Genomic DNA, 27215 nt, shown 5'->3' with positions numbered 1-27215 from the left:
CTGTTGCTTTAATGGATAAACTGGGTTGTGTGATTAAACTCAAATTGAACCATTCGGTTCGACTGAAATTGAATTTTGACCGAATGTTTCTTTTCCGGGCATACCCCAAAATTTATAATAACGGGAATGTCAGGGGTCATTTGAGACTCATTTCGCCCTCTTTCGATTTTAGTTGAAAGCACGAGGCATCGCTGTGTGCTGCTTTGCATAAACTATCATTTTCCTCAGAGCAATGAATCTTGTCTACAAATGAACTGTTTCCACGGTGATGAATGGCTCTATCATGTTTAGCTTGATTAAACACGATTGATCTAATTTATTACAATCGGAAACTACAGTTACATACAAATTATTGTGCGAGTTCCTTGTGCGTCCGGCATTTTTTGGCGGATCTGCCATTGGTTTCAAGGCAGTTTCAGAATATAGTTATGTGGCATGGCGTGTTACAAATAGATGCCATCAGATCTTACTACATGCCTTAGTTTGTGGCTACACAATTTTACCCTCTATGGTTTCTAATTTGCTGCCGTAGTACCCTGCCTCACGCCATTGTTTGTGGCAGTTCAAAAGTCAGCTGCCGTGGTTTGACCTTTATCGATTTGGCATTCCCGCCATGGTTTTGCGGAAGCTTCAGACGCCACATGGTCGTATTTAACTGCACTTGGAAACTGAACAGCTCTGAGGATTAAACTATCTTTCATCTGGGAGAGACGGAGGAGACCATCTCATTTGTTATAATTTTATAGTCACAATAATAAGTCTTACTTTAATGTACTTTAGTAGAAATTGTAGTTTTCTAGAATCTAGAATTGGTATTGAACTATTATGATAGATGGGTAAAAATTTAGAACATATTAACATTTAGGAAATGAAATGATGATAAAATCACACGAAACTCAATTGATCAAACGAATGCAACCGGGGCAAGTTTATGCAACATGATTTGTTTAACAACTGTATAGAAACTGTATATGTTAGCTTAACCTTCGTCGATGTTTGTCTTTGTATTATTTCATTAATTATTATACTTTGTTTTAACTGAGCCCACCGAGATCAAAATGATTTGCCTATTTTATTCATACATTTCATCGAATAAAACAAATATATTTACCTTAATTGTTTTCTTTGTTACAAGAAAAGGGTATGACGAAAATTGATCATGAAAAGTTTTCATTGATTTGTTTAATAACTCTATAGAAACCATACACAGTTTGCTTAACCTTCATCGATGTTTGAGGTACTTCGCTTTCTGCAAATCTGCAGTGGCCCAAACTAAATTTGTAATTCGTGATTTATGTTGGTTGCGCCCCCTGTATTTACGAAGACATATATCTTGTGCAGTAAACATGTTTTCATTATGTTGAGTAATATTGTGTTTAGCATAAACTCATAGCTGGAGCATAGATCAATGTCTCAATTTTTCATCATTTGTGCAATATATGACATAGAGCATGTTGTGTGATGCGCTCGTACTTTGTTATATTAATTGTACTTGTACTCTTATTAATTGTAAATTGTAATTTAGTGTTCAAGAAGAATTACACATACTTTTGATAGATAATCTGTATTTTAGGTCGTTCCATGTTTAAAAAAAAATTGCTTTTGACAACTAGATAACTTCATTTTATTGCAAAGCATTTAATAGCATCTTCAGGGAAATATGGATAGACTTTCTTTGTTTTTGTTTCTGTTCTCCGTGATATCATTGGGACAAGCGCGTAAGTTGCCAGATATATGATACGTTACAGTCCTATCTGCTGACAGTAGTTTATCTTTTTTTTGCTCTAATAGTCTGTTGCCGAATTTGTGTTAGCCGTATAAGGTTTGTATTTTAAAAAACAATTCCACTTTCTAAGGATGATTAAAATCTGGCGCTCCTGAAGTATGAGTACCAAGCTGGCAGACACCGAAACGTAGTGTGTGTACCAGGTTGGGGTTAGGCCATAATTTTATTCCAATTTTCCCTAAGTTAGTTTCTTACGAGTCGGGGACTAGCCAAGTGACTCTCGTAGTATTTGTACCTAAAATTATCGCCTAACCCTAACCTGGTACACATACTACCTCCCGGTGTCCGCCATCTTGGTACGCATACTTCAGGAGTACCTGAAATCCACATTTCAATCGCTATATTGATACCTTAAACTTGGAATATGACCTTGTTTTGATAATGAAAAAAGTCTTATTAGCCATTTTCTTGCAAAAATACTTACTTTTGATAAAAGTGTTTCAGTTTTATCGCATTGCCTTTGCTACGTTGTTACTCTGACAGTTTCTTATAAAAATAGAACCCATATTATTTACCCAACAACATGCCAAATTTTTTTGTGCGTCTGCAATAAAATAGATTATTAGAAGTCGAGGTTGCCCACAAATGACCAAAATATTTTATTTATTCTTGTTACAACATTAGTATTAACTATTAGGTAAATGCTTGAAATTTTAGTACATATTCTTTTATTTAAGAAAACTGTGTTTTTTGTCTAAAATTTTGTTCAGATAAACAAATTGCGGTACAGATAAACAAGTACTCCATCAAAAACATCGGATGTTATACATTTGACAGAGTTATCAAAAACCGGATAATCAGTTCGCAAATTATCGTTTCGATATGTATTGTGAACTACATGCAAGGATATGCATTTAACAATATATTTCTCCTAGATTACAAGGAGACAGTCTATCGACCTTCTCACATTTACACCTTTTATGCTGATGACAGCGACGACGTTCCATGGGATGAGGCTGATTTCAGATGTGCTTGGCACGGTTCGGGACATCTTGTTTACATAAAATCATGGGATATGAACCAAGCCGTTTATGAAGCTACCGATTCATGGCAAGTTAAAGTTTATATTTTGTCAAAGTTTTATTTATTTACAGAATTTTCGTTTCAAATAGTTTTTATCATTCACGTTATTTAGTAGAAGCATTTTCTTGAGTACTAAAATGATTGGCGACATTCAAACTGGACAAGCACTATCAAACATCTACAGTAATCCAGTTAGTCTTAATACAAAATAACAATATCCAGCTTCATACAAACTAATCTAATAATTTATTTATTAACATTAATTTATTCTAAATCACTGTCACCGTATAAAAAGCGAGATGCACAATCTTATTGTTTCATTTCTCCACTTTTTTGTACAACGGTAAACTTATAACTTATACATATAGGGGTAATCGTGAATCTTGGATAGGGGCACATGATAAATATACCGAAGGATATATGTACTGGAATGATGGGACAAAACTGAGTGAGGGATACCAAAATTGGTGAGTAGCTGCAGTATTTCGCAAGTTTTTCAACTTAGAAAACAAATATTGTATAGTGATATTCGTTTCAAAATATAGTGTTGCTATAATAAGAAAAAGAAGTAAATTACAACAAGAAACGCCACGTAAATGTTTCATTTTTTCTCAGTTTCGTTTTTACTTATTTGCTCATCTTGTGCAAGTTAATAGATGCGTCTGTATATGTCTATATCAGGAGTATCGATTATTACATACTATGAGCCTTCGTAAAAAAATTATTTCACAATTTGATTTTCAACATAAGCAGAAGAAAAAATAAAAATAAAATTAAAATGGAAAAAAATGAATATAAATATTTCAAGTATTAATAGTAAGATATAATAATTAAAAAGCATAAACTTCGATACAATCAGTTGTAGATAACGTTATAAATCTGATGGGAAGCGATGAGGGTATTCAAGTTGGATGTTGAATGATTTTAATTGAGATGATTTTTGTATTGAAATGAAAATACACGTATGGTGTATGGATACTGCGTTGGAACTATATGATCACTGGAAGTTCATATTATTATTTATCATTGAAACTTGTCGTTTGTTCTTCTTTCATCATCGCAATACTTATCCAAAAATACGATTGAATAAAAACAGGGGTAGTGGAGAACCTAATGATCATTTTGGCGAGGATTGTGCGGATTTTGTGTCACCAAATAACTACTGGAACGATGAAGACTGCGGACACAAATATGGTTTTATTTGCCAAAAAGGTAAATATTACGCAAGAATATTTGTTGAATAATAATTCAAATACGTATGAAATTAATATTCCAAAAGGCATATTTCTTTCGTGAACATGATATGTTGAATGTGTCAATCAACTTTTATATAACCAAAAAAGCCATTTATATCAGAAACATCATTTTTTCTCGACTCTGTTAATCAATGAAATTTTGAAAATAAAAAAAATATCGCGTCATTTTATTTTTTATAGTCTGTCACTACAGAATGAGGCGGTATATTCACTGTGCCACCATGTGCTATGCATAACCAATTTAACCCTCATTGGTTGTTCAGATTTACATAATTCACAAATATTATAATGTCCAGAAACATCAACAAGTACCGCCCGTGACTACACCGAAGTGGTTTATGTCAAAACAAATTCTATCGAAAAATCAGTACTAAAACAGAGATGTTCGGCTCTTGGCTACCACATTGTGGAAACAAAGAAATACGGAAGCGTTCCTGTAAATTTACCACCGTAAATTAATTTTTAATGATTCTTAATGTTCATTATTAGCAGTTAAAATTGAATTTATAGTTTTACATAAATATTGACTATACAGAAATGAACATTGTACTTTATGATTGACATTTACGTTTAGCTGCAACTCGTATATTGAATCACTTACTAACAAACAAACATTAGGATATTTATTTGTTGTTTATTCTTGGTAAATATTTCCAGACAATATGACTCTCACGAAATTTTAGTTATATTTTCAGCATCCCAATGCAGGAAGTAATGATTTGATGTATTTATGCTACTTATCGTTTTTTCACCTTTTCTCAAGAAACCTTAGAGATTTACGTACGAAGTATCAGCGAGAATGTCTTGTTATGGGAAGAAATGGATTTAAAAGACAAATCTGTGACCAAACGTTATCTTCTGTTTGTGAAGCGAGTAAGAGCATTACTAAATTTTAAAACAAATATGTAATTTCACTTCGTCGCTTTGAAGTTGAAAATTAATGGAACGACCGAAGTCAAAAGTTTTGCGGGTATAAATGAGCTTACACCAATTCCAAATGTACACAAAATGAGCTCAATTTTAATACTTATGAAAAAATCAAATCAAACAATCATTAACATTCAAATAGGTGAAAGATGGAATATTTATAGGTCCTTAGTTGATAATATTTAATTTGCCCGTATAAAAAGTTCTTTTGGTGTGATATACTTTGCCTTGACTATAAGTGTAACTTTCGAATAACAATTATTGATGAGCATTTCTTATGATTAGATTCCCATCGCCATTTTTATGCTTTATTTATGTTCTCATGTAAACATACTTTAAGTCTCAAAATTTGACAGTTCACTCCTACAATTTAAAAATATCGACCGTACAAGAAGATTACATGGAATTGGACGAAATTGAGATCGATTGCACCGCATCCGGAATTCCGCTCCCTAATGTCACCTGGCATAGGGGATATGCCCTTGTCCCGGAATCCTCAGATGAAGATATATATCAGACTTCAAGAAAAGGAAAATCAACCCTGATTATCAAGAAAGCTCAACCTACAGATACTTCACGTTACAGATGCTTTGCTGAAAACAAAGTTGGCGATACTGTCAAAAGAATAAAAGGATACTTAGACATAAGAGGTCGTTTTTTATGCATTTGCATCATTATTACATTCATAGTTATTCAAAGACTACTCAAAATTGATTTGATATAATATTGAAAAATAAGATAGTTTGACTGTTTTAAAATCTGAAGAAGATTATGAAACTAAAGAGCCTATCGTGGCACGTCGCTACATTTTGATTATAATATATATATTACTACAATATAATATGTAAGAAAATATAAGAATATATAATTTAACATTTATTCTACCTATTTTACACTTCTTTGAGAGGGGTATCTTTATATAAAGTAGTTCAAGCATTAGTTAATCAAGATTCACTTGAAGATTCAATTTTTGTTGTGTAATTTGAAAATAGCAAAAATTGTATTTGCAAAACATAAGCAATTAGTACAACCAATTGTCTTCTGGCATTTAGTACACCCACAAACATTGACCAGATCAGGAAACAAACTCAAGTCTGCAAATATACAAGAAGAATCAATCTTGAGGTACTTGTTTTCATATAAATTTTTAAATAAATGAATTACTCGCCAATTTCATCTTATGTCAAGTTTTTGTTTTAAGTTTGGGATTTTTTTAAAAAATATTCTCGAGGACTCGATTTTCTGCCCCCTATGCCAAACGGGGTACAAAAACTAATATAATAATACACGAATAACAATATATTGAATATATTCTTTTACATTTGCAACTACAAGTGGATGTTTAAATGAGACATAAAATAATTTTTTTTTTGTAAATATATGACATTTTTAATACAATCAAACACAAAAAAGATTACATTACAATGATTACATCAAAGATAAATTACAGTGACTCAGGTGAGGTCAGATTTGTCAACCGTAGTGAAAAATATTTGCCACCGCCGTTCTATTTCTTGGACGCGTTTATTGATGCTAAAAGCACAAATAAATTTTGTAATGAAAATCTATTTTACAGCACTGACCTTGCACTTGATCAACCTTCTTCTTGTCAAGGTGAGAGAGTACTGCTTATTTTAAGACTTCTCAAATTTATACATTGTGTGCGTATTGTTAAAACCGTTCTACAATCTTCATCAAATTTTGACAACGTATGCCGATCAATTGGTAAACCAGAAATGTTTCAAGTTTGTTTATTAATATTCAAAATATTCAAAGAATTTGCTTATACAACCAGCTGACGTTATATTTGCCACCATATCACATGTGGTCAGCAATCGTAACTGGAGATGCATTTTGCATAAGGGATCAATAATCATGATATTGTTGATGACAAAATTGACCACATGTTTATAATCACATATTGCATAAACAATTTGGTATCGGATAAGTATTTTTAAAGTAATGTCTTTTGGTATGTTTAGAGACCAACACGAATTCGTGGATGCTGCCAACTATTTTTGGATTCAACGTTCTGATTTTGATTTTGCTGTTCGTCGTCACCTGCAGAAGGTAAATGATAACAAAGTTATTTCAGTATATCTATGTATTTCGAATTCACGTCTATTAAAAAAAAACATAGATTTTGACTTTCTATTAACACAGTGAACTAAACTAAACGTATTCATTAGTATCCACAATAATCGTTGGCATTTTACAAATAACCCTATTCTTGCTGTTTTAGAAACATTTTATAATATTAAAATATTTTCATAATTATTCAAGCGCTTTATAAGCCAAATACATTTTTGAATTATTCAGGAAAGACAAAACTAAATTCAGGCTTATCTTAAAGACTCAGATGAAGCTAGTTGGCATTATTGTTTACAAGTTTGGAGAAAGACACCAATCACATCCGTTATATTTTTTTCTGTAGTTATAAGTTGATAACAATTTGCAAATTCTCCCCGTATTTTATTATGCTGAATATACATCTAACTATGAAGTTTTGCCTCTTTTACCGCTCTCAATGCTGAATTTTTTTTTTAATTAGTTTAAGTCAAGCTTCGCCAAAAATATCCGAATATGGACATGAATTCACCAATACCAACTATGCTAGTATGTATATATTTGTTGTTTGAATTATTTTATTTTGCATTAAAACATGAAATGATTTGGATTGCATTGTAGGATCATAAACTCAATAGTAGGATATGGTTTGTTTGGCTGCCTAAAATGAAGTGGGGTTGGTGACATACAAATAAAATCAAAATTATGCATAAATATCCATAGCCCTAATGCCATATGCATATTCAGTCAATGTCTAATGAATATACTGACATTTAGTTGACAAACATATACACCCAATGTAATACACATATACAGCCATTTTGAAAAAATTACGAGCCATTCAAGTAATGTACATCGCACACAAAAATCAACATTATATGTATAAGTAGCCAACTTACACATATGTAACGAACCAATGATAACCAATGATATAGCCAAACCAGCCAAATCATATGCAAATACAACCAGTGTCATATACACGTACATCCAATGCCATATGAGTTGGCAGCATATACATATGTCTTTGACAGTATGTGCATATGGCAGTGGTGGCATATGCCAATGATTTCGACTGCATATGCTCATTTATGGCATTGACTGTATATGCATATTCCATTGTTTTGACTGTTTAAGCATGTGACACTGACTGCATATGTACACGGCTATGTCGCTATATGAATTTGAGTTGGGTGTATGTGCATATTTTGGACTGTAATTGTATATCAAGTTACAGGCCATATCGCAAAAACATTAGTTGTGCACATGTTACATGTTTTTCTGAATAGGGTTATCACAACTAGTTCGGTACTTGCATATAATATGTACTCCATTTTAACCCTACCATACGATTTCATCATTTGACGTTGTGAAACTATACAGTTCACAGTCATTTAAAAACAAATCCATTATGTAGTTTGGAGTAAAAAATATAAAACACAACGTTGGTGTAATTTAAAAAAGAGAGCAAACATCTACCACAAAATTATATAATTTTAAACATCTTTTTGCAGTGACTGTTTCAAAGCACCAACTTCCGGATGGAACTTGGCGTACCTAAAACTTATACGACAAAGTTCTGATACTTTGATACTAAAAGTTTTAATCACTACGCCACTTTTAATTAACATTGTTTATTTTTCTTCACATACATATCACTTATATGAATATAAAATAGTTGTTGCAGAATTTCCACAAACGCAATGAAAAGTTGACTTGATTAATATATGTTAGTTTGCAATGAATGTTACACTATGTTACATTCTGTTTATTACATATTATAATAAGTGCATTATACTTTTATCACATGTGTGAATTTCCGTAAAAATTGAAATAGTTGTAAGGCCTTGACATTAAATTTATTGTCGAATATTGGACGAAAACAGTCAGTGTATTGAATATATCAAGCTTTTTTGTAAAAATCTAATTAGTAGTAAAAAAAGTGATTCTTGATTCAACTGGTTAGATTCTGCATGATATGACTGTTCCATTTTTGGTTAATTTTGTGTGCTTATTATAGGAAAAATTTAATTTAATTTGAGTAATTATAGCTTATAGACAGAATAAAAATTATACGTTCAACTATATTTTCAATTTGTATTATTGGATCTCCGGTCTCAGCGACCCTTACTCTGAGTAGTTCTGTCTGTGTTTCCAGCTGGGGATTATAAACGTCTTCCCCCAAATAGATGGAATGTTTTACACTGACTATTCCGTTTTTCGGAATTAGATTCTTATTCTAACACACAAAATCTCCTATGTGTAACTCAATAACAACTTCTGCGTGACTGATAGTTGAAAATTCAAATCAGAAACGTATTTAACACACAGATAAATAAAAGCTCTCAAGACAGTACTTTCAATTCAACATATAATGCACAAGCTAGACAGATATCAGAATATGCATTAAAAATCTTCCTATGAGATATAGTTAATCAATGAAATATTCAACGTTTCCAAAACGAAAAATCTTTGCTAAATTTTGTTTATAGCTGTATAGAATAACTGAAAAGATTGTTTAAATTAATTCTTAATGTTTACAATATAAATTTAAACTACGTATGCTAATTCTCAGAACATTTTCAAATTTTTCAAATATATATTTTTTTTTTATTCAGATTATAGTTCAAAATTAATAATACAATTTTAATAAAATTGATTCCAGAAATCTTGTTGATATCTTTGCCTATAATAATTGAAAAATTTGTTTGTTGGTCTTTGTGGTCTTCTGAAAATTAAAAATACATTATGTTACATTTTTTCATATTTAATATTTTTGAACGCAAATTTGGAAATTCAAACACAAAAGTGTAAATTATTAAAAACCGGAAATATATTACACAATTTCAGAATGAATAGTTGTTCAAAAATTATCATATCTAAAAGAAATAAAAAAAAATCACGACAAATGCATAATGTATTTTTAATAAAATTTTACTGCGAGACATTATAATTCAGAAACAAATAATGTATTTACCGATGCAAATTATAATCCGTAGAAGGATATTCAACTATTACATCAGGTTCACTAAAAATAAAATTATTCATTATCACAATAAATTACGTTTGATATTCATTTATACACCCGGAACTCAGCGTAAAAAACCTTTTTCATCTTTTTCAATGGATTCAATTTTTTAAATTAAACGTTCTCAACTGGTATCAGCGCCATTTTCGCGATGCAAAAACAATAAGATTTATTAGGATTTAATTTTTTAAATTTGTTATATTTCATTTGTTTTTGAAATCTTGCTGCAAGTATTTTGTATCCTCTATATTTTGTGACAATTCAAAATTGCCTATAAATGTTAATTATATTGTTAAAATATTTTGTGTAATTCTCAAAGGCAACGCAAAATTAATTATCTTAAAGCAGCGAAATAAAATGAAAATATGTAAAAAACTATTTTGCAAAAATACACATTTTAAGTTTATTTAAATTATAATAAGTTAGTGATATTTTGTTATACCTCAGACGATGTACTTGAGAAGCAACTTGGGTTTTCTCTGTTTCATCACTGTAAAATGCATATATATATATATATTATAAACATGATAAAATTATGAAAAACATTATTTCTAAGTTACTTAATTAAATAGAAACAATATATATATATATTATGATGTGATCGTGATTACCCTCACTAATGTGCTGAGAATCTAGTAAAAGTAGCAACTTGGAAACTTTTCGACGTCAGATATTAGTTTTTAGAAAACGAGCGGAACATGATCTCCACTTTAGGAAAGGGAACAACTGGTTAAAACTGAATTCATCATAGAAAGAATAAAAAGTTTGGTGGTATGCAAAAAGTTCATGTTCACCTGTTATCTCCAAGTTGACTACTACATCTATTTCTACATTCTTGTTCAGTATTGAAATTATTAGAATTAGGTAAACATCCACCCCATATGAACTTCTTGCATTTGAATTCGTTCGAATCGTAATACCATTTTGGTCGATAGAAATTGCATGGACCAGGAAGCTTTGGTTGAAAACATATTGCTGAAAATAAACAAAATCATGTTGAAGGATTTCTGAAAGCACTTCGTGTTCTTTGTGTGCACAATTTGTTTACACAGAATTCATGTTGGTATAGATAGAAAGTCCAGTCGCTTTATAAGTGAGTGTGAATTTTGTTATTCACAGTTTTACATGGCTGAAAGGGATTTCATATTACAAACCTTCAAAATTTTGTTTTTATATGACACAGTCTAGAAAATACTATATCAGGGTCGTCCAACCCGTGACCCACGGGCCACATGTGGCCCGCCGAAAAGTTTTGAGTGGCCCGCGCTGTATTTTCGGAATTAAATGAGAAAAAATTGAGTAAAACCTCTATTTTCCGAGTGATGTAGGTAATATAAAGTTTTGATACAAACAATTTGTTCATTTTTTTGAAATTCGCTCTGCTAGCCCTTTCAAACGAGCCATGAGTGCCATTTGGATTCGAAACCAACTGGAAGATATCGATACATAAATAGTAGCTTATACACTTGGACAGAATGGCAGTTTTAATGACCTTATCATGTGGCAGCACTTACTTGTACAAGCAAGTTTTTTTACAGATGGACTATGTCTAATCCCATGTGAGATCACTAATTTCTGACATTCATGTGGAAAATTCGCTTCGCATTGCTACATCGTCCATTTCAGCAAATATTGACAAACTTGTTAGCGAAAAACAGTGCCAAACTTCACACTAAAATATCTACGTGTAGAAAAGCTTTGTTGACTTTACTGTATCTTCGTTTTTTTATTGTTCTTATTACTGAGAAAGTTTGGTGCGATTTATTTTTTATTTTTCTATTAACTTTTAGTCAGTGTAGCAAAACTAGAACAAAATTACTATGTTAAGTGGCCCGCGCAATTATTAGTGAACAAAATGTGGCCCGTCGGCCAAAAAGTTTGGCCGAACCTGTACTATATAATACAAGTAATTTATTGTAAACATTCTTACTATTTATTTTCCAAGTTTATCCGATTATTATTCAATGTAAAAAATTAATGAAAAATATCATACCTGGAGTGCAATAATTCATACATTCTTCTTTTGACATAAATCTATTTTCATTCCCCCCACAGCCACCATAAGCAAATAATTTGCAAGTTTGTTCTTGAGCATCAAAATAGTAACGACGTTTCAGAGCTCTGCAACCTCCCGGTGCAGCTGGTGACTTGCAAACTAAAACAAATTGAAATAATGTAAAAATAGGTGCAAATGCCAGAAAAAAATTATATATTGTTTATCAACGTTTTTTGTTCTATGATATTTGTAAATTGAAATACTTATATTGCAATCTTACCTTCACATTTTCCTTCTTGATTGGCAGGTTTAGCCATGAAAGAAAGAGCAAGTGTTTCAGCAAGAAAAACTGCCGAAAATAAGACCAGTATTTTAAAATATCCAATATTCATTCTGATTGAAGAATGTGTTAACTTTTGGAAATTTTATTAAAACGTTGTTCCTTTTGTATTCTCAGACTAACCAGACACGAATGATGAAATGTGATAAAAATTGAACAACTTTTATAGACAAAGAATGGGCGTATGCTTTTTTGTATTTTTCAAAAATTGAATCAAATTTTCACCTTAGCGAAATTTTTGCATCATAATTGATAACGCCTACTTGCTATATTTGAATCTGGTTTTTAAAATCTTATTGCAAGAAAACAGGATATAAATAGCATGTGTTTTATACTGCTGTGAATTGCGCCACTAGGCAATTTGGCACTCATCTAGTATGTGAACCAATATGGCGGACACCGGAACGTAGTATGTGTACCAGGTTAGGGTTAGGCCATAATTTCAGGTACATATGATACGGGAGTCACTTGACTAGTCGCCGAACTTGTAATAGAACTAAAATAAGAACAATTAGAATAAAATTATGCCCCAGCCCTAACCTGGTACATATACTACGTTCCGGTGTCCGCCATCTTGATGCACATACTACGGAAACGCCGGCAATTTTACGATTTTTTGAATGGGAATTTTTTGAAAACACCACAAAGTACGGGAAATATTCAAAAACATTTTCAATTTAATTATGTTCATTGGATATATATATGCATCATTTTTAAGAATGTTGTTGTTTCTGAGAAAAAGTGCTTTTCACAGCGATTTAAGAAGGAAGGAAATGCTGAATGGTTAAAATTACTGCCCACTCTTTTCAAATTACCTCCGAGTCCTATGCGACCCGAAATTTCTGTTTTCTTTCAATGCATGAGAACAATTTTATAGGACTTTCGTCCTTCGTATATCAATATTTGAACGCAATGCTCATATACTTGACCAACCATTTTCGTTTAATTTGTTTCGCACTTCATCAGCCACCGACGGTTGAACAAATACGTATCTTTTCTATAAAACGTTGCAATAAACTGAAACAATATGTATCAATTAGTATCCATTGCATTGTTTTGAATTTCAGTAAATCCTAAAAATAAAAATAATTGAATATATAGAATGAAAAATTCGACCATAACATGAGCTTGAATAAAATTTGAGATTGCAATAGTTTACAAACCGTACATATGAAAAATCACAAATATTAGAGTCTAATTAGATTGTCTGCGTGCATTAAAATAGCGCGTGTTCAACAAATTCTAAATATATCATGAGGTAAATCAATGTTCTAGCGCGATTACATACATCTAGCTAAAATAGTTAAATGTAGCATCTTTAACTAATCACAACATTCCTTTTGCTCGAGGCGAATTATGTTTTTAGGTATCTGATCATATTTTGGAGCATACGTTTGGCAACTATAGCCGCTATACGCCTTTAAATAGGAAAGTGCAATTACACTTCGTCGGCACATTTATTTTAAATTTTTTCATTCAGTTTTATAGTATTTGTTAAAATTAGTAGTAGTCCAGCGGATAAGACCTCAAATATGATGGAATTGTGCACTTTTGTGACTATGTTCTACTTCTATAATCCACTGTAAAATACGCGTTGATTTAATTTAAATTTAGAAGTTTTAAATTAGAATATTTATTGATTGTAATTTATGATTTGTCCGGAAATAATTTTTTACTCAGTGTTTGCTAAAAACGAACTGAACTCAAGAATATTCAGTGACTTCTATGATTTATTTACTTTACAACGGTGTCATCGTGTTCCAATCGCTACGGAGTCAAATAATCGTTCTATTTTGCACGCTCTTTGCTGGTATAAATTAATCCCATTGAATACCACTCACGCATATTTTGGCAGCCAACACATGTACTGGTATACAAAATCGGCAGATATGTTTTGTAAAAATTTTCTGGTTGCGTTCTGTGTTTTTATCACACTGTTTTCAGAAGGTATAGCATCAATATATCAAGATCAAGATGTGGCGGCGGGAAAGTGTGAAAGTAGAAGTAATGTTTTTTTAATGTTTATGAATCTTGAAAAAATGTAGTCTCTAATGTAGTTATGAATCTTGAAATAATAATAATAAACTATATAGTAGTGTTGCTAACATTCTATTTAGTTGTAATTATCTTTTCTGTTTATCTCGGATTTCGATTTGTCTTGTTGTGCCAATTTTTCATTGTGAAGAAAATTGTGAAAATTAAAATATCGGTATTTTATGTTAAATGAAATGTGTTTGCCACATATTTACATTGGCTGAATATTTTCGGACATTTGTTTGTAAACAAATTAAGAATTAACTACAAATGAATAGACTACTCAATCTAATGAAGTATTATAATTATTAAAATTTAATCAACCATTCATGATCAAATTATTGTCAGCTTGTCAATCACCAAAAGACCCAGGTCCATGCAAAGCGTATATGCCTCGCTATTACTTCAATGGATTGGACCAAACTTGCAAAAAATTTATATACGGTGGATGTCTTGGAAATTCAAACAGATTCGGGTCTTTAATGGAATGTTATATCTTGTAACAAATTAACCAATAATTTGGATAATGGAAGTCAAATTCTATATAATAATTGACGTAATCGAAATATTGAAGAGATCTTTCTAGTCTTTCTCGTGTATGAGAAAATGGATATTTTCCCATGTCGGGTGACCCATAAACAACCGAAATATTGAAGAGATCTTTCTAGATCATTCGAAATATTGAGTCTAGATCTTTCTCGTGTATGAGAAAATGGATATTTCCCATGTCAGGTAACCTATAAACAAGTGTAATTATTGTAAGAAGGGTACCGAACATTCTAGATATGAGCAAAAATTGCTCCGTGGGAAACGAGATTTTTGGATAATAAAGAAAGGTACCGTTTTTGGCGAGCGAGATGAAAAAGATGTTACCGTTTAAATAGACATTTTGATCGTGGTTTGCCCGGCTTTTCTATTTCAATTCGTTCGATACAGCAACCGGCTTTTCTATTCGTTCGATACAGCAACCGGCTTTTCTATTCGTTCGATACAGCAACCGGCTTTTCTATTTCAATTTCGATGCAACAATGCTAATTCATCACCGACTTGGTTTTCACGATTGTGAGTGTGTTTTATTGTAAGTCAATTTATTGTGATATATTATCTGTGGAAATAAAAATCTTTACAGGCAAATGGGTCAGATCCTTACTGTTATATAAAATTAACAGATATCTCAAATTGAACACGTAACCTACTATATATTCTGTTTTTGGAGTCAGATACTTATCTAATTCGCTCAATCAGAGACCAATTTAGACAGCAGAAGTTACATTGGTGACCCCGAACGTCGGGATTATTATGGATCGTCAACAATCGTAAGTCATTTTATTCTATTAACTATTCTGTGTGATTTATCAACTGTTTGACCTGGTTTGTAATATCTTCTTACAATATTGTACCTGGTTTTACTTAAGTGTGTATAAGGTTGTATGGTATATTGATTATTCGGTAAATAAATGTCCAAATTACAAAAAATGTTTACGCGAAGCAAAGCTCGTAAATCAGAACAATCAGGCGTGAATCCATATCAATTAACACATATTACGCCTGAAATACCAAAACGTCGAGATATTGAAGACGAAACAGAATTTGGACTTGAAAATTTGAATATTCCTGAATCAAATTTAATTGAACGTGAAGATGACAATTGTAATTGGCAAAGTTCGTCCCCAAAGGAAACAAAACCTGTTGTTGATATGGAGCTTACGCAGTGCGAGGATTTGGGAGGTGATTCTGGACAGAGAATAACTTTTCAATTGCCGTCGGTTAGGAAATTTAATGACACAAACAACCCATTTTTGACCAATAAAGATAGAGTAGAAGATTCCGGACCGAATTACGGCATAAATTCCAGAATCTCTCAGATAACTGAACCTAGAACAATATTGTATGAAAAGCATAGAATTCCCACGAGACCACTTTGGGAAAATTCGGTGAAAAATTGGATCTTTTTAACGGAAAACGAATTCGCTGAAAATCAAATAGTCAGCGATTCGCAAAAGAAAAACTATATACTAAGGTGTTTAAATTCTCCACAACTGGATCTTGTCAGGGCAAGGATGCCGCTCGATGAACATAATAATAATTATGAAAAACTGAAACAAATTTTGTTGGACATTTTTGCACCGGATTCTCGAGAAAAATTACAGAAAATATTTTCTGGGCAATTACAAAATGAAAGGCCAGATATTATTCTTAAATATTTGAAAGATTCCTTTATTGGGGGACATAGAAACAGTATAGAAGTTCAAAATCTAATAAAGAAAGTGTTTGTAGCATTGTTACCAGCTTACATAGCCAACGTCTTATACTCAGATATAGCAAAATATTCATGCGAGAAATTGCTGGCTCGCGCGATGCAAATTTATGATTCCTCAGATAATAATTCGAACCATGTTACAAGTTCCTATCAAAAAGACAATTCTGGACAAAATAAACACGAGCAATTAACAGATCTGGTAACGTCTCTGGCTAAAAATGTTGATAATTTGAATACCCAAATCAAAGCAATAAACAGCCCAAGATTCGAAGCAAAATTTAACCCGGTTCATCGATATAATGCCCCTCCGCAGCATCAAGCGAGACAGTACAATTCTCAAGATAGGCGTCAATTTGAAACGAGGAAGTTTGCTGGAGGTTATCCTAGGAATACTTTCAATTCGAACAATTATAACTGGAGACGGAATTGTGATGTAAATTTCTGCTATTTCCATAATAAATTTGGAGAAAACGCAGTCAAATGTAATGCCCCTTGCAGCTTTCCTAGAAAGAAGAATTTTTTAGCCGAAGGGTAGACTTTTCTGGTTTTAACAGCCCGGAAGGTCTACCCTCTCGTAAAACAAATGCTGTACATAAATTTAAGAATTGTGAAAATTTAAATAAAAATAATTTACCGTCTCTGTCAAGCAACAATAAATTATTTTTTGTATATGATTCCCTTTCTAAAAATCGACTTTTAGTTGATACTGGATCAACTTATAGTATTTTAAATGCCAAAAAGTTACATCAATTTAAAACCATAAAAAATCTTTCCGAAGATAATCCCGGTACACATATTATTCGTGACCGAAAATATGAACCTCTGATTACGGCAAATGGCACAAAATTAACCGTAGTGGGCAATACCGAAATTGAAATTTGCTTGGCAGATAAGGTGAAATATACACATAATTGGGTGTTAGCAAACATAGAATTTGATGGTATACTTGGAATAGACTTTCTTGTTAAAAATAAACTGGTAATAGACTTAGCAAACAATTGTTTAACTAATAGAGCAGACGATTTTTCAATTCCGTGTCATAATACGTTAAGTGGTGCGCCAATATTAACCTTAATACCGGAAACAATAGATAAGGACTACCAATTATTATTGCAAAAATATCCAGAAATTTTAATCCGGAAACATGCAAAATTTCGAGGAATTAATCATAATTATCAACACGATATTATAACTTTTGGACCTCCAGTTTATACAAAAGACCGACCGGTTCCGTTCAAATATAAGAAGCAAGTAGACAACGAGATAAATAAATTATTAGAAAACGGAGATATAATCCGCGGAGTTAGCCCGTATTGTAGCCCGCTGAACGTAGTTCCTAAAAAGGACAATTCAATTCGTTTGACTTTTGATTATAGACGTTTGAATCTGATTACAAGAATCCCAAGATTCCCATTGCCGAGACTTGAAGATTTTACGTCGGAACTCGCCGGATGTACAATCTTTACTAAACTCGACCTTGAATCGGCTTACTCAAATATCAAACTTAATCCGTTACATAGACATAAGTGTGCATTTAGCGTCGCGAATGCTCAGTATATTCCCATTATGATGCCATTTGGCATTGCTTCCGCACCCAGTTCCTTCTCTAACTTCATGAGTAAAGTTTTGTTTGGGTTGAAAAATGTTTTTGTCTATCTTGATGATTTACTAATTTACACTAAAACAAAAGAGGAAAACTTGAAAGTAACCGATCAAGTATTTAAACGACTAAACCACTATGGTTTAACACTAAACCTAAAAAAATGCGAGTTTGGAAAGTCAAATCTTTCTTATCTAGGCTACGAACTTGATGAAAAGGGAATAAAACCAATCAGAGACAAAGTCGAGGTTATTAAAAAATTTCGAGTACCACAAACAATTACAGAATGTCGCAAATTCATAGGCATGTGCAATTTTTATAGGAAACATATAGCCAGATATTCTGAGATAATTTATCCGATTACTCAATTAGTCTCAGATAAAAACCGCAAACGTCAAAAACCAATTTGGACAGCAGAATGTGATGCTGCCTTTCATAAAATCAAAGAGTGTTTGGTTAACGCATGCATGATAGCACACCCAAGAATTGATGTGCCAATAACGGTAATATGTGATGCAAGTTCGTCTGCTATTGCAGGGGCCGTAACACAATATGTTGACGGAATAAACCAGCCCTTGGGGTTCTTTTCAAAAACTCTATACAAGCGAGAGAAAAACTATACTATTTTCTCCAAAGAACTAATGGCTTGTTACTTAACCATTAAGTACTTTAAAAATCTTTTAATCGGTCGACAATTTCAATTATTATCCGATAACAAAGCGTTAATTCAGGCACTAAATAATCCGACAAATAGACCCAGCGACAGAGAAAACCGTCAACTGGATTACATCACAAGTATGACAAACTCGTTTTCTCACATACCGGGGTCAAGTAATCCAGTAGCCGATTTTATTTCTCGCTATGTAAATAATGATAGCCAAAGTAATGATAAAATTAATACAGAAAAAGCTAATACAATGGACGAAATAGAGACGCGCGAAGCAAAAACAGCGGTCGTCAAGGACAACGACGCAGCGAAGCGTATAACGTCATCCGAACCACAGACGCACGAAACCGGTGAAGCGAATAAATCAGTCGACGCAATGACGCACGTAACGTCAGCCGACGCAAGCAGACAGCAGACGCAAGGAACCGGTGAAGCGTGTAAAACCGTTGACGCGATGTCTGACATAACGCCATCTGAGCAACGTAACCGCGGAACTGATAATACGTGTGGAGTAGAGAATAAATCTGTGATAGAAAATGGAAATGTTCTAGAAAATAAAACTGTAAATATTATTTATCAACAACAAGATGCCATTCCTTTAACGGAAATAGCTAAAGAGCAAGAAAACTGTAAAGAAATACAAAGTTTAAAAGCAAACTCTGGCCATTCACTCAAGCTTGCAGAAATAGCCATAGACAACATGGGTGGAGTTATTCTATGTGACGTATCCTTGGAACATAAGAAAGCTAGACCTATAATACCCAAGATTTTACGTAGGAGAATTTTCGACAAAATACATGACCTTTGTCATCCAGGTATTAAAAGCACCAATAATTTAATTTCAGAACGTTACGTATGGCCACAAATGCATGCAGATATTACAAATTATGTGAAATCTTGTTTGAAATGTCAGAAAAACAGGATCTTTAGACACACTGTATCTCAACTGTCATCTATTCCTATTCCTAATGAAAGATTTTCAGAGGTTCAAATAGATATTGTTGGACCATTTGTACCAAGCAAAGGTTTTACTTATATTTTTACGATGATTGACCGTACCACACGTTGGATAGAGGCGATCCCGATATGTGATCTGACCGCCTCAACTCTTATAGATACATTTTTATTGCATTGGGTTGCCAGATTTGGGTGTCCAACTCTCCTTAAGAGTGACAATTACTCCTCTTTCAGAAGTAAAAATTGGGCTCAATTTATGAATTTTTTAGGAATAAAACATAAATTTTCATTGCCATATATGCCGCAGGGAAACGGACAAATAGAACGAATTCATAGAGAATTAAAACTTGGTTTGAAGTGTCAGGAAAACCCTAGTGAATGGTCATCAAACTTGGGATACGTCCTTTTAGGTTTGAGGTCCATTCCGAAATTAAACGGATTTTCATTGTCCGAACTTGCATATGGGAGAACACTGAGACTCCCTGGAGAATTAGTGGAAAGTTCTGACATAACCCAAGATTTTGACCCTTACAGTTATGTTTCTAAATTAAAACGTTTTTTTGGAAATTTTAAAGCTCTTCCAACAAGAAAGAAATTAAGGTCTAATGTATATATTCCACCAAAGTTGTTCACTTGTAGTCATGTGTTTCAACGAATAGATCACGTAAAAAAGTCTTTGCAACCCAACTATCAGGGGCCATATGAAGTGATATTTCGAAATAAGACTGCTTTCACTATAAAAAAAAATAAGGGTATAGAACGAGTTTCTATTAACCAATTAAAACCTGCTGAAATTACTATTTTTGAAACAGATAAGGAAGAACGTCCTGAACAAAAACATGACGTGGAAAACCAAAATTTTCTCACTGAAATTGAAAAACCACCAATAAAAACAGTAATTACTCCCAAGAATAACAATGAACCTTTTATTTCAGAATTCACGAGTCCAACGACAGAGGACATCCTATGGAAGAAGGAGAACCAGCCCAAGACCAGATACGGCCGGACAGTACGTCCGCCAGACCGGTATGGACAGGCAGAGACGGAAGTCTAGAGGAAAAGGAAGAAGAAAATTCGGACAATGACGAAATAACCCGGACCGACAAATCCGATAGAGAAATCATTTATTTGAAACGTGGCAGGATGGTGGGACAAGAATTTTATCAAGAATTCAGGTATTTATCCATTATACTATTACTTCTAGTTTTTATGCAATTACCATGGCTATGTTTTGGAAATCCAGAGGTTCATGGCTATATCTGCCAAAATGACAAAATCAATCAAGAGTACGACATATCGGATGATAAGTCTTGCAAACAACACAAATCCGAACACATAGTGAAATGTCAAGCTAAAGTCTATCACGCACCTAAATTGCATACTAAAATTCCAATTAGAGCTTGCCAAACTAGTATAACTGAATGGAAAAGTCACTTTTATTTCTTTGGAGCTAAGACTCACTTTACCAAAATAAAATCAGGAGTACCTTCGTCCGAACAAAATTGCAGAAACTGGTTTAAGACTCACGAATCGAATCAATTCGGTAAGTTTGTTCAGAAAACCAATGATCTATGGGTAACCGAGAATAAACCGGTTATCAACTATAAATGGCCCACAACTGATTCCGGAACAACTGAAAATATTGCCCTATTAACATCCTATGTAATGTATGACCATCTAAACTCAAAAATTATTTTTCCTCTAGCTGACAGCGCAAATTGCTCTGTAAATCAATCTTCCTGCCAAATTGGTAGTTATACACTTTTATTTGACGATGCAAAATTCGAAAAATGTCCAAACAAAGCGGAGGAAATAAACTCTTCGCTAACTGCACATGTAAACAACACTAATGACATATATGCTGTAGAACTAAACGATTTACATATGACCTTTCATTCCTTTTCAGTGTGTAACGAATTAACGACTGATTGCTTTGGCAGTATTTTCTGCCTTGAAAACGAACTTTTGGTTCAAGTCAAGAATTGTAGTTTATTAAAGAAAGTCAACGTGTTACGTGAGTTTGCTGATCACGCAGACATTTCGACGGCATTAACGTTGATGATACAAAATGTCGCAGACTCACAAACCGCTCTGTCCGCGAAATTACAGAGCCAAATCTTTAAATTGGAATGTGAGACCGAACGAATATTATCTAAAATTTATAGAGTTTTAGCGAAAACGTACCCGTCGGATGTGTTGAACGAAATTTTGGGAACAAATAATCTCTTTGCGGTTAACAGAGGCGACGTGCTGGGCACCCTTTTGTGTCAACCCATAAAAGCGAGTCTCTTAAATAGTCTAATATTACCTAACGAGTTATGTTCTACTCGTCCCTTAGTTAACTATACTGATAACACTAACACTACAGTTATCGCCCAATACTTGTCTTCGGGAAGAATTCTTCCAGGTATAAATTTTTATAGTACCGAACCACAGGAGTTCGTTACCTTTAAAATGAATAACACTTATTATAGCTATCAAAAGGGAATTCTACAAAACAAAACCACAAACCCAAAGAAAATTCACCCTTACCTAACAACTAAGAAAATAAATCCTTACAATACAAATTATCTTACTTCATTGTCAAAATTCTTCAAGAACGACGTACCGCGTTCTAACGACATAGATTCAATGCTAATGTCCATAAGCCAGAATTCCATATTTACTAAAAGTCTAATTGACTATGCCAATTCTTTTAATGACGAACAGGAAACAACTAGTGCTAATCCTGCACTTCCCCTGAAAATACTAGCTAAACATATAAAAAAAATATTGATATCCTTTCTTAGTGGAATAGGCAATAAATTCCTTGCCATTGTAATACTGATCGGGCTAATTCTGTCTATTATTTTTGCTTACGGCAGGACTGTAACTTTGGCTGGAAGTGGAATCCGAAGTTCTGTCGGGAGAAGAATAAGGGATAGAATCTTTGGGGGGCGTCCCTCTCCTCCCGACAGACGTACAAGCACTCCGAGAGAACAGGAAGGCCCCAGATATCGACGTACCCGCTCCCGTGAACCGAACGGAAATCATTCCAGAGGTACGCATGTCCACCACCAACCGAGAGTCACGCGTACCCCAGTAAGGGATAGATGGGACCGTCTCTGGTCGTCCCGTGGCGGAGCCAGAAGCCGAACCCCCATCGGCCAATCATCCACAGCTCGTCCTATGGCACCGGTGCAAAGAGCTCCCCCAGCAAACGAGAGGGCCAATGCTATGCAACACCTCAGAAGCAATGGTGGAAATGTCGAGGTCTTAAATCTCGTGTCGGATAGCGGAAGCGAATAAATAAAAATTTATAGCGCTCGCGGCGATAAACAAAACTTATGACCTGATAAAAGACAATGACAGGTTACATAATCAAGAAATTATAATCAAGAAATAAATACCTTTTTTTAACATTTTTTTTTTTTTGGATCCAAAGGCTCACAAGTTTTTTAAGCCTTATTTTTTTTCCCTCAATCATTTTTTTTCAACCAATGATTCCCCAAATGGAGTACTCCAATCATTTTTTTTGTTTTCTCCACCAAGTTTTATCTCCAAATAAAGTGCACAAAGTTTTCACAAAAGTTATCTTAATTCTTTCTGCAGTTTATTGAATTTATGAGATTAATAGGAAATATCACGGTACCGATGTCTCAAAATTAATTTTATTGTTGCATTCTTTTATTGGTTTTACAACGCTCGTCTATTTGTTGTATTTTTCAAATTTCATGACAAATTATTGTGTTTTACATCTAAATCTTCCCCCCCCCCCCATTTTTATTGCAAATGGTACAGACAATTAAATGTAGAATGAGTAGTAACAATACTAGTTGCAATCACTGAAACGTAAAGACCTACCTAGTTGCAATCACTGAAACGTAAAGACCTACCTAGTTGCAATCACTGAAACGTAACGACCTACCAAAAAGCCTTATGTTTAATAAGGTTTAACACTGATAACGTAAAGACCTACAATACAGTCATATTGTAAGATTTTTTTTGTTTTTGGGAATCAATAAACCATCTTTTCTTCATTTTTTAAAGTCATTATCGCCTAATTTATCTAATAGTAAATCGTACATTAAACAAGTGCTCACAATTTTGAAAGTCGTGTAGGTGAGAAGAAGGTATAATAATACCATTACTGTTTCACTGAATTGCACAATTCAAATGCCTTTCACAATACAAATGTCTCATCCGTATAATTTAAAAAGACCCCAAGTCAGAATCATAATAAATGGGGCTACAATGAGTTCTTAAGTTGTATGTTTTTAATTCTTGCATGTATAATTAGTGCTCAAATTTCATGTTTTTCTTCTTGTATATAAATCTTTCAATTGCCATCTTCAAAAGTTACGAGATTTGATTACTGTCATGATAATTTCGATTTCATTCTTATATTTCTACAATTATCGGTTAATTTTTAATATGTGCTTTTAAAATATTTCACTTGTGGTGCCAGGAATGTGTAACAAATTAACCAATAATTTGGATAATGGAAGTCAAATTCTATATAATAATTGACGTAATCGAAATATTGAAGAGATCTTTCTAGTCTTTCTCGTGTATGAGAAAATGGATATTTTCCCATGTCGGGTGACCCATAAACAACCGAAATATTGAAGAGATCTTTCTAGATCATTCGAAATATTGAGTCTAGATCTTTCTCGTGTATGAGAAAATGGATATTTCCCATGTCAGGTAACCTATAAACAAGTGTAATTATTGTAAGAAGGGTACCGAACATTCTAGATATGAGCAAAAATTGCTCCGTGGGAAACGAGATTTTTGGATAATAAAGAAAGGTACCGTTTTTGGCGAGCGAGATGAAAAAGATGTTACCGTTTAAATAGACATTTTGATCGTGGTTTGCCCGGCTTTTCTATTTCAATTCGTTCGATACAGCAACCGGCTTTTCTATTCGTTCGATACAGCAACCGGCTTTTCTATTCGTTCGATACAGCAACCGGCTTTTCTATTTCAATTTCGATGCAACAATGCTAATTCATCACCGACTTGGTTTTCACGATTGTGAGTGTGTTTTATTGTAAGTCAATTTATTGTGATATATTATCTGTGGAAATAAAAATCTTTACAGGCAAATGGGTCAGATCCTTACTGTTATATAAAATTAACAGATATCTCAAATTGAACACGTAACCTACTATATATTCTGTTTTTGGAGTCAGATACTTATCTAATTCGCTCAATCAGAGACCAATTTAGACAGCAGAAGTTACAATCTATTGTCAACCAGGTTAGCATCATTACGAAGTTAAGGTAGTAGAAAATTTCGATTGTGTCAATTCATTGCAAATTTATACAATCTAGTCTATATAGTTAATATTGAAAATATTTTATCTGACCTTTATCTGAACAATTATATACATTCCACTATCTAGCATATTTCTTTAGGCATGTTGAGGCGAGGGTATGGTGTTTATTTACCATTGTTAATTAAATTTTATGCACCTGTTATTAGTAATCACATTTCTGCACAAAATATAGTTAATTTCTCGTTGAATGGATAGTGTGCTATTAACATCCGTCTAAAGAATTATATATATGAATATGTTCCGGGCCATAAGGATATGACACTAATCGATTTTTCATTATTTTAGGCTGGACGTAATGCAACTAATGACAAGTTTTGCAAATGCTATGGATGGAAGAATGAAATTTACATCCCTTAGCGAACAAGATATGAAATCAGCTCTAAAAACTTTACCGGATTTAGGAACAGTATTATTACATAAATCCAACGAAGGTCCATTTGCAAACGAAATGTGGGGTAAGTGTTACATTAGGCGATTCACTGTTAGACTCGAAGAAAACTGAATTTAGTAAACGTAATAAATATTTCAAGACTGGAATAATACGTATTTTATAGGCCCACAGAAAAGTGACGCGGAAACTTGGGGTCAAGTTTGTTAAGAGTAATTTGTACGACTAAAAGAGGTAGAAATCTGAAAAAATATCGAATTTATTTTGCCAATTTTACCTTAAAATTATAATAAAAAATCACAGCTACTAGAAAATCGGAACGTCGTTTTGCTGCCGACTACCCAGCTTCATCAGACGACAGCGTTGGTGAAACTGATCCTGATTTCGGGGTATTTCACATGGGAAAAAGTTTAGTAAAATTCCTGCAGATCGACATAAAAATCCTATACATATATTCCAAAATATCAAATTGTTGATCAAGACGTAACCGTCCAGGATGAGGTGATTTTTATATAGATTTTTTATTGTATTGTCATAGGCATATTCATTACGATTGAAATATATATTTTTAAAAAAATATTTACAGAATAAATCAATAAAACACCGCGATAGCGACAGTTTTATATTGCAGATTTGTTTTGCAATTACTGAATTTCAATAGCTTCGATAAGTTCATGCAATTTTCTATTCAGCAAAATGTTTCCAACCTAAACCATCCAGGCCATGCTCATACATTAGAAACAGATGGTACTATGACGCAGAAGAGTGCAAATGCAAACGAGCTTGGTGGTGGACCGAATGCGTTCCAAGTGAAAATAATTTCCTAACAGAATCTGACTGTTTGAATCAATGCTACTATCCTCTTAATCGGTGAGTACCTAAATTATTAGCAAATGATATTTTCAACTTTTCATATAAACGATATTCAACATCGTACTTTTGCCCAAATTAAACCTCAGGAAGTGTTTAGCCAATATAGTTTCTTACCAGGCTATGCCAGATAAGCGTTTTCATTCACATAAAATTTATGATAAAATGCAAAAAAGTATTAATAAATACATACTATATATAGAGATCATTAAATATATACGTTTTCACTTCGCTTTCATTTTGTAATATTATATTTCAGCCAAGAATCTGATGACAACAAAGATATCGGCATCGGCACTTTTTTGAATGTTGGATTTTTTTAGCTTGAAGTTTATTCTTTTACGAAAGTTCTGGTTAATAAAGTAATTAAATGTATGTACTTGCTTGATATAGAAATGAACACTCTGAAATACTTTCTATATAGATGACAATTAATGGCGCCTTAGAAATTTTGGGATATATAGCTCATACAAGTTGTAAAACAACCAGATAAACAACATATGACATACAAATTTAATTTCAGCAATATTATACAACAAATCGAAAACATCTAATGTCAATGTCCACGTATCGCCGCAGGTGACATGATGAGTACGTCAATATGAGCTGTACATGTTTGTTGTAACGACATGCCAAAAATGAATATACTCAGCCAACTTGATTACTTTTCGTTTGAAAGCTTGGAAGCTTTAACTTGT

At 33.1% G+C, this 27215-nt stretch overlaps 3 protein-coding genes and 1 long non-coding RNA gene across 5 annotated transcripts; 3 read left to right on the top strand and 1 right to left on the bottom strand.

The window, feature by feature from the left end:
* Positions 1 to 1574: 1574 nt before the first annotated feature.
* On the top strand, positions 1575 to 9061 carry LOC120325865 (uncharacterized). Its single transcript, XM_078111587.1, has 12 exons — positions 1575 to 1718; positions 2662 to 2836; positions 3178 to 3276; positions 3906 to 4021; positions 4362 to 4515; positions 4829 to 4938; positions 5349 to 5642; positions 6045 to 6117; positions 6569 to 6606; positions 6975 to 7062; positions 7544 to 7608; positions 8571 to 9061. The coding sequence occupies exons 1-12, from the start codon at positions 1661 to 1663 to the stop codon at positions 8615 to 8617; spliced, it is 1317 nt and encodes a 438-aa protein (XP_077967713.1). The 5' UTR covers positions 1575 to 1660; the 3' UTR covers positions 8618 to 9061.
* A 641-nt stretch (positions 9062 to 9702) lies between these two features.
* LOC120325864 (BPTI/Kunitz domain-containing protein-like) lies at positions 9703 to 12472 on the bottom strand. Its single transcript, XM_078111586.1, has 5 exons — positions 12361 to 12472; positions 12078 to 12239; positions 10879 to 11059; positions 10034 to 10084; positions 9703 to 9784 (listed from the first exon to the last, which is right to left on the bottom strand). Exons 1-5 carry the CDS (start codon positions 12470 to 12472, stop codon positions 9703 to 9705), a joined length of 588 nt encoding a protein of 195 aa, XP_077967712.1.
* Positions 12473 to 14946: 2474 nt separating this feature from the next.
* On the top strand, positions 14947 to 25026 carry LOC144421913 (uncharacterized). Its single transcript, XR_013475029.1, has 2 exons — positions 14947 to 15532; positions 24829 to 25026. It is a non-coding gene; the product is annotated as an uncharacterized LOC144421913 (long non-coding RNA).
* A 138-nt stretch (positions 25027 to 25164) lies between these two features.
* On the top strand, positions 25165 to 26892 carry LOC120341760 (uncharacterized). 2 transcript variants are annotated; one of them, XM_078111475.1, is made up of 4 exons: positions 25549 to 25714; positions 25951 to 26148; positions 26340 to 26517; positions 26777 to 26892. In XM_078111475.1, exons 1-2 carry the CDS (start codon positions 25555 to 25557, stop codon positions 26121 to 26123), a joined length of 333 nt encoding a protein of 110 aa, XP_077967601.1. In that variant the 5' UTR covers positions 25549 to 25554; the 3' UTR covers positions 26124 to 26148; positions 26340 to 26517; positions 26777 to 26892. The 2 variants fall into 2 exon arrangements, 1 of the variants encoding a protein (XP_077967601.1); XR_013475028.1 differs by lacking the exons at positions 25549 to 25714; positions 25951 to 26148 and adding an exon at positions 25165 to 25203.
* The last annotated feature ends 323 nt before the right edge of the window (positions 26893 to 27215 follow it).

This window comes from Styela clava, chromosome 4 (genome assembly GCF_964204865.1).
Source record: "Styela clava chromosome 4, kaStyClav1.hap1.2, whole genome shotgun sequence".
NCBI lineage: Eukaryota > Metazoa > Chordata > Ascidiacea > Stolidobranchia > Styelidae > Styela > Styela clava.
The sequence above is the reverse complement of the archived record's forward strand: the minus strand, read 5'-3'. Positions and strand labels throughout refer to the sequence as shown.

Bases quoted from the DNA above. Each gene is read 5' to 3' on its own strand.
- LOC120325865 (XM_078111587.1), top strand. From the start codon at position 1,661: ATGGATAGACTTTCTTTGTTTTTGTTTCTGTTCTCCGTGATATCATTG. The intron at 6,607-6,974 runs GTGAGAGAGTAC...TGGTATGTTTAG, and splicing joins TCAACCTTCTTCTTGTCAAG to AGACCAACACGAATTCGTGG. The intron at 7,063-7,543 runs GTAAATGATAAC...TTTTTTAATTAG, and splicing joins TTCGTCGTCACCTGCAGAAG to TTTAAGTCAAGCTTCGCCAA.
- LOC120325864 (XM_078111586.1), bottom strand. From the start codon at position 12,472: ATGAATATTGGATATTTTAAAATACTGGTCTTATTTTCGGCAGTTTTT. The intron at 11,060-12,077 runs GTATGATATTTT...GTTTATTTTCAG, and splicing joins TATGAATTATTGCACTCCAG to CAATATGTTTTCAACCAAAG. The intron at 10,085-10,878 runs GTGAACATGAAC...TTTTATTTTTAG, and splicing joins AGTCAACTTGGAGATAACAG to TGAACCTGATGTAATAGTTG.
- LOC120341760 (XM_078111475.1), top strand. From the start codon at position 25,555: ATGCAACTAATGACAAGTTTTGCAAATGCTATGGATGGAAGAATGAAA. The intron at 25,715-25,950 runs GTAAGTGTTACA...AAAAAATCACAG, and splicing joins ATTTGCAAACGAAATGTGGG to CTACTAGAAAATCGGAACGT.